Raw genomic sequence first — 9,506 nt, forward strand, 5'->3', positions numbered from 1 at the left:
TTATACGTATTGATGGAATTATATGTTCCAATGTGCATTACTGTGCAGTTATCAACACCGAATTTCATCTGCCATTTTGCTGCCCACTCGCCCAGTTTTATGAGATCCGTTTGAAGCGCTTTGTAGTCTGCTGTGGACTTTACTATCTTGAGCAAACTGGTATCAGCTGCAAATTTTGCCACCTCACCCATTACCCCTTTCTCCAGATCCTTTATGAATATGTTGAAAAATGATTTAAGGTTGCTCATGACTTGTCTGGTTTCAGAATATTCAGTAATTCCCGTCACTTACATTAGGCTTGCATTTCCTAACCGATTTACGTAGACGCTTCTGTCATAAAATTCGGGTTCATCACATGGAATTTCTTAGCGCTACTAAATAGCTCATCCCATTACTTACAGAATGGACCCATTTTTGGCCATCTTAGAAGTGAAGTGGTGACACTCCGCACTCGGGGGGGGGCTCAGAGGGTAGATTTACCTACCGGCTTCCACTCCCAAAAGCCAGTCAGACTGCGCCTGGTGGAGGCTCCCTGCTTCTGCTCCTTCACCCCACTGGGCTGTTTACGCTCCCAGCGGCTATGGCCTGTCCTAATCCAGCCTCCCCAGGAAGTGTTAAACTTCTGGCAGCTGATCACAGAGATTCTGTTGGAGCAGCAGGGATCCTCTGCACGGCCTGCTTTGGCTCACTGCTCCGTGCTCCAGCAAGTCAGAAACCGCAGCAGGAGCTGAAGGCCGGCTGTCTGCTTCTGGGCTTGGACCACAGCTTTGAAGAGAGTCTTCTGAACTCATGGGGGAAGGGCCCTGTTTTCTGATCGCTGACAGATGTACCTGGCCGACTTGGGGGCTCCAGGGGATACAGATAACGGAAGGATAGAAAGGAAGGATTCCCCGGAAAACATTAAAATGGGCTCTGTGCTTTACCAGGCACCTTGTCTCATTGCTGGACTCACTTTGTAGCAGCGCTAGGTCAGACCGCTCGGAAGCGTCTCACAACCCCACACACAGTCTGGGCAGAACCCAGAAAGAGAACGAGCATAGAGAGAACAAATTGCTCCTTCCGGGCCCGAGCCCTCCCGCCTGTGCTGGCTCCCCACAGACTGCACATGCCCCGGGCAGAGCACCTTTCCTTCCCAGTCAGACCCAAACCGCCCCGGACGATAATCCCTCCCGGCTTTCGGGCCCCCCGCGGTGGCGGCACGTTGAGAGTGGGACAGCCGCTGCCGTCCTGAACCGCGCTACTCGGGACAGGCCCAATTCCACCCGTGTTTAGAGACAGTTTTGAAGGCCTGACTTCTCAGGAAAGCCCTTTTCAATCCAGCTCAGTTTTAAATAACTCTGCGCCCTCCCCGGAGCTCGCGGGCAGAAGCTTTTCCTCAGGACTTGGCCTAGATTTTCTTTTCCTCAGTTCTAGCCCATTGCTGGGAGTGGGAATTAGCCTCTGCTGACCTCTGTCGTTCTCAGAGAGGCCTCTCATACGCCAGTGGAACGCCAAGGCCCCTGTCACTCAAATGGGTTCTCCCCCAATTCCCCGGGAGGGCAGTGCCCGTGGCACGTGGAGTGGGACGTGCTGTGTTAGCCCCCTCTCACAGCCAGCACTGCACGGCTGCAGCCTCAACTTCCCTCTGCTCCTGCAGCCCTCGTATCCCATGCTGCTATGGTGTTGCCAGAGGGCTGCAGGGCCTCCGGTGGGGGTTTCCCTCCCTGGAGCCCCGTGGCACTTCCCAGGACCTGGCACCTGAGCTCAGGGGCAGGGCACGATGGCCCAGAGGGGCCAGACCTTGGGGGTGTGCTGGTGTTGGGACAGGCCAGAGCTCTGGATGAAGGCCTGGCTGCACTGGGTGCCCTGGTAGGGCTACTCGTGCCGGTAGGTGTGTGAGTGCTGCAGGAGCGTGGCACAGTCCCCCAAAGCCTTGGCACAGCAGCACGGCCCCAGGTGGGTGCGGCGGTGCTTGCTGAGGGTGGAGCTGTCGCTGAAGCGCTTGCTGCACTGGGCGCACGGGTAGGGCTGCTTGCCCGTGTGTGTGCGCTGGTGCTGGAAGAGCGTGGAGCTGAGGCTGAAGGCCTTGCCGCACTGGGCACACACGTAGGGGCGCTCGCCGGTGTGCGCGCACTGGTGCTTGATGAGGGTGGAGCTGTCGCTAAAGCCCTTGCTGCAGGCCGGGCACTGGTAGGGGCGCTCACCCGTGTGCGTGCGCTGGTGCCGGGTGAGGTCGGAGTTCTGGCTGAAGCCCTTGCCGCACTCGGTGCACGTGTAGGGGCACTCGCCCAGGCGGGCATGCTGGTGCTGTGCCAGCTCCGCGCTCCAGCCGAAGCATCGCCTGCAGCTGGCGCGCTTGTGGGCTCGCTCCCTGCTGTGCACCCGCTGGTGCAGGAGGAGGTAGGCGCTGAGGCTGAAGGCCTTGCCATGCTCGGTGCACGTGTAGGGGCGCTCGTCGGTGTGCGTGCGCTGGTGTTTGATGAGGGTGGAGCTGTTGCGGAAGCCCCTGCCGCAGGCCGGGCAGTGGTAGGGGCGCTCGCCCGTGTGGGTGCGCAGGTGCCGGATGAGGTCAGAGCCCTGGCTGAAGGCCTTGCCGCACTCGGTGCAGTTGTAGGGCTTGTCCCCTGTGGAGGCTCTTGGCTGGGCAGCAGTATCGTGGGGCTTCCCTGCAGCTCCTTCACCAGGAGTGGGTTGGCTCGCAGGGCCTGGCCATTCGCAGCCCACCCCACAGTCGCTCTCAGGACTCAGGAGAAGGTCCCCGCTGGATCCCCCGAGCAGCATCCCCGGCAGGTCAGTTTTCACGGGATCAGGCGTCTCCTCCACGTTGTCACCCCAAAGCCCATTGGCTGCTGGAAGAAAGAGAATCTGGACATGACCCTGCCCATGTGCCAAGGCCAACCGGGGTGGGGGGAGCACACAGACCCAGGCACGGCAGTTCAGTAGGGCTGAGGATTGTCTACACCGAGTGGCACCGATCTGACTTCACATCGATCTACAATCGATTTGGTCATGCCAGTGTCAAAAGGTGAGTGAATAGGCGTCTTTCAGTCTGGGCTAAGCCAATTGGGCACAGGTTTAAGCCACTCTAGAGCACAATCAGAATGTCCACATGCAGGAGTTAGCACCAAATGGATCCTCCCTCCTTCAGTTAAAACGCACCCACTTTCTAGTGCAGAGGATGGAAAATCTCATTTGTACCCCTGCTCCGACTGAGCAGGGGCCAGCATCCCGTGTTAACCAGGATGGGGTGGGAAAGAATTCCCACACAGCCCACTCCGGCCCTGGGAGACCGCTGATTAGCTGTCTCCAAGCCAGGCTTTCGGGGAGAGTTAAGGTTATTTACGGCCCCCAGTTAACCCTTGAGTGAGCGGTTCGTTATTCCATGTGGTGCAGCACGTGCGCTAATTAACAGAACAGGGCCCTGGAGAGGGTCTTACAAATCGGTCTAAATGACCCAAAGAAAACATTGAAGTTGCAGAGTCAAACCCGCAGGAGATGTCCGGAATAAGGGTGCGCTGCAGCCCCACCCCGGGGGCACACGAAGGAGACTCTGTCAGGCTGACCACGCAGCAGAGCCCCAGGGTGGTACCCAGAGCGTCGGCCTCAGCCCTGGCAGAAGGGACTGATGAGGAGAGGCAGGAACGGGACAGCTCGGCTCTTCTTGGCTTCCAGCTCTTGGTGTCGCTCACCAGTGGCTGCTGGGCTGATTGAGCCCTCACCTGAGAGGCGGGTTTCCCCCAAGCCCCTGCGATCCGGGACATGCAGCTCTTCCTCCTCCTCCCTCCAGGAAAGCACAACTGGGAAGGGAGCCCCAGGGATTGCCAGGCAGCGGGCACAGCTGCAGCTCCCCCAGCTCGTGGGCACCTGCAGGGCGCCCCGCGCCCGCGATGGGCAGAGCTGGAGCCAGCACAGCCCCGCCCCCTCGGAGCGCCAGTCCCCAGGCGGGTCTGAGCAGCGCCCAGCGCCTCCCCCGCCCCCGCGGGCTTCCAGCAGCCGAGCGCGCGGTCCGGGGACGCAGCTTCGCTTCGCAAGGGCCTGTGGGAAACGTAGTTCCGCGGCCCCGGGCGCTGGCGGGCTGCGGGCCCCTCCCGGGCAGCCTGGCTGCAGGCGGAGCGCGCGTTGGGGGGCTCTGGCCGCCCGGCCCCGCCAGCGGGGAGCTCGCCCTGCCGCAGAGTGGGGCGCTCGGGACATGCCTCCCTGGGCAGGGCATTGCCCGGCCTGGCCTCAGTTTCCCCAAGTACCAGGAGTTACCGACTCCCCCCCCCCCCCCCACGTCTGTCCTCCCCCTCTGCGGGGACCTGCTGTATCGAGCACCCCGCTCCCCAAAGCGCCCCCGATACCCCGCCCCCAGGCGTGGGGCGCCCCCATCTCTTGCAAGGCCTGAGAACTCTCCCTGGAGGTTCGGGCGTCCACAGCCCTGCTCGCTGTCGGGGGGGGGGGGGGGGCGCATGTCCGACCAGGCTCGAGGGCCCAGGCCTTTAGGGACTAGCGGCTTGGGCCCCTCCCCCCCCCAGCACTCCCCGGACCGTCCTCCTGACACCCAGCACCCGTCTGGTTCCCGTTCCCTTGGCTCCCGTTCGCCTCCTCGGGTGGCCCGGGACAGGGGGAGGCTTCCTCCCGCCGCGAAGGGCCAGGACCCCGGCACGGACACGGGGACACCCGCAGAGACTGCCCGCCTGCCCCCCGAAAGGCGAGGAACCGCAGCCGAGTGGGATGCGCTCAGGCTGCTCCGGGAGGGGGGCCAGGGCCAAGGGATCCCTGCCGGGCACTGCCCCCCCCCCGGCTTGTCCAGCCCCCCCGGCACAGGACATGCTGCCCCCCCCCCCCCGCTTGTCTCTCCCCTCCCGCTGTAGCCGCGGTATCCCCCTGCGGCTGGCTCGTGCGCTCGGGCCATAGCTCAGGGCTTCGGGCCCCTCTGCTGCTCCGCGGGGCGGTGACTCGGGGTCTGGCCCCAGCTCGGTGGGTCCGGGGGCAGGTAGCGGTGAGGGGCTGGGCAGGGCCAAGGAGCGAGCAGCAAAGTGTCGGGGGGGGGGGGAGGCTGGCTCGGCCCGGGCGGGGAGGGGCGGGGGGCCGGCCCGGGAGCCGCGTTCCGGCTGAGCCCTGCCCCGCACGGGGTGCGGTCGCAGGGCAGGAGGAAGCCACCGAGGTTCCGGGCACCGAGCTGCCGCTGGCAGGAGCGTCCCGCGGAAGGGCCGGAGCTGGAACCAGCCGGGCGTGAGTGGCCCTGAGGGGACCCCCCAGCCTGGCCTGGGACCCCCGCCCCCAACCCCTTCTCCCCCCGCACCTAGCTCCTTCCACCCCCGCCCCCAACCCCTTCTCCCCCCGCACCTGGCTCCTGCCTCCGCGCCCCTTCTCTCCCCCCGCACCTAGCTCCTTCCACCCCCGCCCCCAACCCCTTCTCCCCCCGCACCTGGCTCCTGCCTCCCCGCCCCTTCTGCCCCCCGCACCTGGCTCCTGCCTCCCCGCCCCTTCTCCCCCCGCACCTGGCTCCTGCCTCCCCGCCCCTTCTCCCCCCCAGCACCTAGCTCCTTCCACCCCCGCCCCCAACCCCTTCTCCCCCCGCACCTGGCACCTGCCTCCGCGCCCCCAGACCCCTTCTCCCCCCCCCCCGCACCTGGCTCCTTCCACCCCCGCCCCCAGACCCCTTCTCCCCCCCCGCACCTGGCTCCTTCCACCCCCGCCCCCAGACCCCTTCTCCCCCCGCACCTGGCACCTGCCTCCGCGCCCCCAGACTCCTTCTCCCCCCCCCCGCCCCTGGCTCCTGCCTCCCCGCCCCCAACCCCTTCTCCCCCCGCACCTGGCTCCTGCCTCCCCGCCCCTTCTCCCCCCCGCACCTAGCTCCTTCCACCCCCGCCCCCAACCCCTTCTCCCCCCGCACCTGGCTCCTGCCTCCCCGCCCCTTCTCCCCCCCGCACCTAGCTCCTTCCACCCCCGCCCCCAGACCCCTTCTCCCCCCGCACCTGGCACCTGCCTCCGCGCCCCCAGACCCCTTCTTTCCCCGCACCTGGCACCTGCCTCCCCGCCCCTTCTCCCCCCCCGCACCTAGCTCCTTCCACCCCCGCCCCCAGACCTCTTCTCCCCCCGCACCTGGCACCTGCCTCCGCGCCCCCAGACTCCTTCTCCCCCCCCCGCACCTGGCACCTGCCTCCCCGCCCCTTCTCCCCCCCGCACCTGGCTCCTGCCTCCCAACCCCTTCTCCCCCCCCCCCGCACCTGGCACCTGCCTCCCCGCCCCTTCTCCCCCCCCCCCGCCCCTGGCTTCTGCATCCCCGCTCCCAACCCCTTCTCCCCCCGCACCTGGCACCTGCCTCCGCGCCCCCAGACCCCTTCTCCCCCCCCGCACCTGGCTCCTTCCACCCCTGCCCCCAACCCCTTCTCCCCCCCGCACCTGGCTCCTTCTACCCCCACCCCCAACCCCTTTTCCCCCCCGCACCTGGCTCCTTCTACCCCCACCCCCAACCCCTTTTCCCCCCCGCACCTGGCTCCTGCCTCCCCGCCCCTTCTCCCCCCCGCACCTGACTCCTGCCTCCCCGCCCCCAGACCCCTTCTCCCCCTGCCCGCACCTAGCTCCTGCCCCCCCAGTCCCGTTCTCCTCCCCCCCCCGCACCTGGCTCTTTCCGCCCCCCGCACCTGGCTCCGTCCTCGCACCTGGCACTTTCCACTCCCACCCTCAGGCCCCTTCTCCCGCCCCCCCCACACCTGGCTCCTTCTGCCCCGGCTCCTGCCCCCCTGCTCTCACCTGGCTCCTTCCACCCCAGGCGCCTTCTCCCCCCCCCCGCACCTAGTTCCTGCCCCCAGACCCCTTCTCCCGACCCGCACCTGGCTCCTGCCCCCAGACCTCTTGTCCCTTCCCCCCACCCCCGCATCTGACTCCTTTATTCCCAGACCCCTTCTCCCACCTTGGCCCCTGGCTCCTCCTGCCCCCCCCCGCACCAGGCTCCTTCCACCCCCATCTCCAGACCCTTCCCCCCCCCCGTCCCTGGCTCCTGCCCCCCATCCCCTTCTTCCCACTCTCCCCCCCCCCTTTCTCTCCCCTCCTCCCCCGCCCCAGACCTCTTCTCCCCTCCCATTGCACCCCACACCTGGCTCCCTCTGTCCCCCCGCCACACCACGTGTCTTCTCTCTCCCTGCCCTCTGGGCCAGCACCTGACCTGGTCTTCCCTCTGACCAGTTCCTGCCCTCGGTCTCCCTGGCAGGCCCCCTCCCTTGTACCTGGCCCCCTTCTGTCTTCTCTCCTGGCCCAGCACCTGGTCCTTTTCTCTCCATGCCCCCCAGATCGGCGCCTGGCTCCTTTCTCTTTCCCCGCAGAGCCTGGTTCTTCCCAGCCTCCCTTCCTTCAGCATGTAGCCCCCTTCTCCCCCATGACTCTGCATCTCCTTCCTCTCTGTACCCCACCAGGGCCCTGGGCCATGAGCCTCTCTGCTTTCCAGCCCTAGGGCCCTGCTGGTTTGGGGCGGAGTGGTCCCTTGAGCGGGGCATGCCTGCCTCCTTCCACTCCCCAGCCTGAGCCCGCCTCTGCCCGCCGCGGCCCTTGGGTGGGCACAGGCTGGCGGCTTTGTCCTGGCGCACGTTTCTCTGGCCATATTGAATGAGAACCCGGGAGCTGGGATCCCCTCCCTGCCCCTGGCCGGGCCAGCGCCCCACAAGCTGGCAGCACTTGGCTGTGGGGTACAGCCACGCTGCGCCCACTCCCTGCCAGTGCAAGCTGGGGCCTGGCCTGGGTTCGGTCGCTGCTGAGTAGCCCCCAGAGGCAGGTGCCACGAGCCAGCGTGGGTCTGTGTGGCCTGGTCAGGCCTGGCTGTTTCACACCCCTCTGCCAGTGGGGCCTGTGGCCCTTCCCAGGGACACGCCCCAGCCAGTGCCCAGCGGCCGGGCCTGGGCCCAGGGCCGTGATTTCCTGGCACGCTCTCCGTGCCCAGCATGTGCCCCTCAGGCTGGGGTTGGCTTTAGCTGGAGCCCGGGGGAGGGGCTCAGTGGCCCAGGAGCCACGTCGCTGCCCGGGGGAATGGCTGCCATGTGTCACGAGCCTGGCACGGCTGCCCAGGCCCGTCCAGGGCGGCTGCCGACCTCCTTCCGGGGCTAACGGGGTCTCTCTTGTAGGAGCCGGGAAGCACTGCTGCCCCCGGAGAGCGGTGCTGGGGCCAGGGCCCATGGTGGGACAGGCTTCCCGCTAGCGCAGGCTGGTGTCTCAGGCGGCTGGCGGTGCCGGGCAGTCGCGCTGCTGGAGAGGAGCCGGGCTAGCGCGTCGTGGGCCGGGGCGGCATGGAGCGCGGCGGCCTCACGCTCGAGAACCCCTACGCCAGCGTGACCATCCCCCGCGCGCAGCTCGAGAACAGCTTCATTAAGCGCTACCTGGGCGACGAGCCCCCCTCGCCCACGGTCATCGTCAATCCCGGAGCCGTGCCCACGTACCCAGCCTCGGAGCTGCTGAACGGGGCCAGCAAACCGCTGGGGCTGGCCAGCTGGGATGGCTTTAAAGTCGCCCCGCAGGAGTCCTTGGCCCAGCTGTATAACCCGTACGCCAGCCTGGAGCGGATGAACGGCATGTCCCCGGATGGGCTCTACACCATTGAGCTAAACAAGCACCACAAGGGCCCAGAGGCGGGCTCGGACGGCGGCTGCTGTTGCTGTAAATTCTGCCCCTGCTGCCGGAAATGCTGCTGCGTCGTCTCCTAATCCCGCGCGCCGTGACCCCAGCCGTCCCTGCTCAGACCCCCGCCTGCCGCAGCCTCCTCAGGAAAGTGGCATCTTGCAGAGGAGGCTGGGACGGACAGCCCCAGGGCCATGCTGCCTGAGACTCTGCTGCGCCCTGGGACTATATTAGCCTGGATTGCAGGGTGACTGTAGAGCTGCGGTGTGTGGGGCTGCAGTTAGCCTGGGGGAGAGGGGGGCTCCTATGGATCTGGCCGTGCCAGGCGGGGGAGGGCAATGAGCCATGCTGGTACACAGCCCCTGGATCTGGTTCTGCCTGTGTCCACGGGACTCGGGCTGGTAGAACCGGGCAGGTAACACGCACCCTTGGCTGCCACGGCCGAGTGGGGCAAACTCTGTTTGCCAAGCTGCCTGGCACACGGATCCTGCCAGCCCTCGGCTGCCTCCCCTCCAGACCCCCCCCTTCGCCCCAGGGCAAACACACACGGCAGCGCATTCTCCGAGCTGGGCTTGGCTCCGGGGATGTGTCATGGCTGGGCGCACGGTGCTAGGCGACTGTAAATTTAGCTGTAAATTTCAGGGATTCACCATAGAAATGTTTTGGTGCATTTGGGTGTATCTCGTAAAATCGATGTTCGTGGAGATTTGCTGATAAAAGTCTAATCTTTCCAAACCTGCCCGTGTGATTACAAAGAAAACCCAGGGGGCTCTCTGCCAGACAGCCGGAAACAACGGTTGGGAGAGGAGTGACCGGCCCGCCCCCTGGAGCATGTTGACTCTGAAACCTAAGGATGGAATGTTAAACAGCAGCATTTTAAGACCTGGCTGGGCCACATGGACTCTAGAGGGGCCTCTGCTTGTGGCTCAGCACATGAC

At 65.9% G+C, this 9,506-nt stretch overlaps 2 protein-coding genes across 2 annotated transcripts; one reads left to right on the forward strand and one right to left on the reverse strand.

The window, feature by feature from the left end:
* Positions 1-341: 341 nt before the first annotated feature.
* On the reverse strand, positions 342-4,418 carry LOC142819322 (uncharacterized). Its single transcript, XM_075905440.1, has one exon. The coding sequence runs from the start codon at positions 2,758-2,760 to the stop codon at positions 1,855-1,857; it is 906 nt and encodes a 301-aa protein (XP_075761555.1). The 5' UTR covers positions 2,761-4,418; the 3' UTR covers positions 342-1,854.
* A 604-nt stretch (positions 4,419-5,022) lies between these two features.
* CYSRT1 (cysteine rich tail 1) lies at positions 5,023-9,303 on the forward strand. The gene is made up of 2 exons (XM_075905441.1): positions 5,023-5,193; positions 8,079-9,303. The coding sequence occupies exon 2, from the start codon at positions 8,241-8,243 to the stop codon at positions 8,652-8,654; it is 414 nt and encodes a 137-aa protein (XP_075761556.1). The 5' UTR covers positions 5,023-5,193; positions 8,079-8,240; the 3' UTR covers positions 8,655-9,303.
* The last annotated feature ends 203 nt before the right edge of the window (positions 9,304-9,506 follow it).

This window comes from Pelodiscus sinensis, chromosome 22, assembly GCF_049634645.1.
Source record: "Pelodiscus sinensis isolate JC-2024 chromosome 22, ASM4963464v1, whole genome shotgun sequence".
Classification (NCBI taxonomy): domain Eukaryota; kingdom Metazoa; phylum Chordata; order Testudines; family Trionychidae; genus Pelodiscus; species Pelodiscus sinensis.